At 38.0% G+C, this 2,337-nt stretch overlaps 1 protein-coding gene across 2 annotated transcripts in view; it reads right to left on the bottom strand.

Annotated features, from left to right (window-relative positions):
• Positions 1–1,682, bottom strand: part of LOC108967773 (glutactin) — an 8,544-nt gene extending 6,862 nt beyond the window's left edge. For both annotated transcript variants that reach the window (XM_018931400.1, XM_018931399.1), the window contains exon 1: positions 1,449–1,682. In XM_018931400.1, the coding sequence (XP_018786945.1) occupies positions 1,449–1,673 (225 nt within the window). In that variant the 5' untranslated portion in view covers positions 1,674–1,682. The remainder of the gene's footprint in view (positions 1–1,448) is intronic.
• Positions 1,683–2,337: the final 655 nt, after the last annotated feature.

Below are 2,337 nucleotides of genomic sequence, written 5' to 3'. Positions count from 1 at the left end.
TACATTAAGCGAAGTTCACTACCTTTGTTCACATTTAGTCAAGTCAAAAACCTTGGTTTACATTTGAGATCACTGACCCGTTTGTTTACATTTTATGGTGTCAATGATCCKTTTGTTTTCATTTTGCCGAGGTCAATTTCTTTTTTGTTTAAATTAAGGGTCAATGACAGTTTTGTTTACTTTTAGTCAAGTCCACAACCTTTGTTTACCTTCAGCGTCACTCATACTTTTTTGGATTTGATGGGGTAAATGATCCCTTTCTTTATATTTTAAGAAGTCTATGACAATTTTATAAACATCTTGCTGTGGGCAATAATAAAGAGATCGCTAACAGAAAGTTTTCTGTGAGGCCGTCTTATGTTTTTAATCGCATCACATCTCGACATTAGAATCACTTAAGCACTGACCAAGCACGATGTTTGCTTTTCTTTTATAGAGCCCGCTGGCAGTCAGCTCCCCTGAGGTCACTTCACGACTTTTAGGCCATTTCACATCTCGACATGAGAATCACTGAAGCACTGGACAGATGCGGTACCAGCTTTTATTTTATAAAGATCGCTGTCAGCCAGCTTCCCGTGAAGTTACCTTTCGACTTTTAAATCACATTATATCTCGATATGACGATCAAATTAGCACTGGCCATGCACGATGTTTGCTTTTCTTTTATAGAGTCCGCTGACATCCAGCTTCTCATGATGTCACATTGAGACTTTGAAATCAATTTACATCCGATCGAATYTAAACAACTCTTTCGGAGATTGTAGCGTTGCCTGAGCTAATAATCTGTGCCAAATTTCGTGAGAATATATCTTCATAAAAAACCTTTTTCATACAAGCACTTGTTTCCTATCTTTCACTTTATATGGCAGCTATATGTTATACTGGTCCATTATCGGCAGTCAGAACAAATGAGCAGCTTCTTGAGGAGAAAAAGAACTTTTGCTAAATTTCAGAACCATATCTCAAGCACTAGAGAAACTAAATCGACACAGTTTGTCAAGCTGACCATTTATATTYTTAAACATATTATATATATGTATTATATTATATATATGTACATAGGGTCTCCGATATCTCCTTTTGGAGATCCACTATAAATATTTAAAACGAAACTTCATTCACAAGCTACAAAAAGTGTAAAGAAATTCTTAGTTATGCCAAGTCTGCTTCATCAAATCTTGCTTAACAAAACAGAGTCCATCTCATTATTAGACTGCGTAAAAAGGCACTAAATACAGAGATCGCTATTTATAAATGCAAATAGAAACAAGAATTTAAATTATCAGCACAAATTATAGAATGGTTTCACATATCTCATATTATGCATTTATTCCAAATAAATGCCAGTGACACACGTCGAAGAATAATCGCAAAAACTATAATTTTTTACTATACTGTAACAACTAACACTGAACTAAGCACCATTAGTTCGCACGCCGAACACTAACCTTGAAACGCAGCTYACCACTTGGCGATTCCGCATAGGGAATGCCGCGGAATGAGTAAAACTTTTGTTTCGTCCATAATGTTTCAGCGACACTGCCGAGCACTGCACCTTGACCTGGTATAGTGACGCGCGGCGGCGAATCGGCTGTGATGGACTTTGATGTCACCAGTGCKACCACAATGACGAGTGTGACCACCGTAGCTAATACGCCTAGTAATTGTTTCATGATCTAGCCTCTAAGCGGCACGAGCAACAACTGAATGCCTACACATTAATGAGAGATATTTTACGTTATAAATGAACGGCCGTAAAATGCTAAACTTATGCTCAGCGGTGCTCGCTAAGCGAAGTGTAAAACAATATGAGCGATTAAAGCGGCGCGTTTCCCTAGTTTTAGGAGCTGTCGTARAGTAAACAAACACGTTGACACAGTGCTGATAATAATAATAGTATCACAAGCAAGCGATCGTGTTRAAATTAGATGATAAGTGACTGTTTGGAGGTTTACCAGAGATTTCGCGGAGATTGTTGAGTATTCGCAACAAATTTCTAGCATTTCTCGTTTACATTGGCAGCGGACTATGGTTTCTGACAAAAATTTAAAAATGCTGCCGAGTTGATAGTTCTTTGACCCGCCTAAGGTGGGAACGGAATATAGTTGTCAACTATCCGAATTTCTCGCACTCTATGGTTATCGTTTAATGAGCCGGCGTTAAAATATCTGTGAAACCAGATACCCAGACCTAGATATAGTCCATTTAGACTCAGCAATTCGCACACAAAACAGGGCTTACGAGTATTCCCTCCAAATCGTCTAACGATCTAGCCTCAAAAGCATAAGAAACCGTTACTGGGATAGATCTAAATATAATCTTTTTAGACTCATAAAT

Source organism: Bactrocera latifrons, unplaced genomic scaffold (genome assembly GCF_001853355.1).
Source record: "Bactrocera latifrons isolate USDA-ARS-PBARC rearing strain unplaced genomic scaffold, ASM185335v1 scaffold_199, whole genome shotgun sequence".
NCBI lineage: Eukaryota > Metazoa > Arthropoda > Insecta > Diptera > Tephritidae > Bactrocera > Bactrocera latifrons.
The sequence above is the reverse complement of the archived record's forward strand: the minus strand, read 5'-3'. Positions and strand labels throughout refer to the sequence as shown.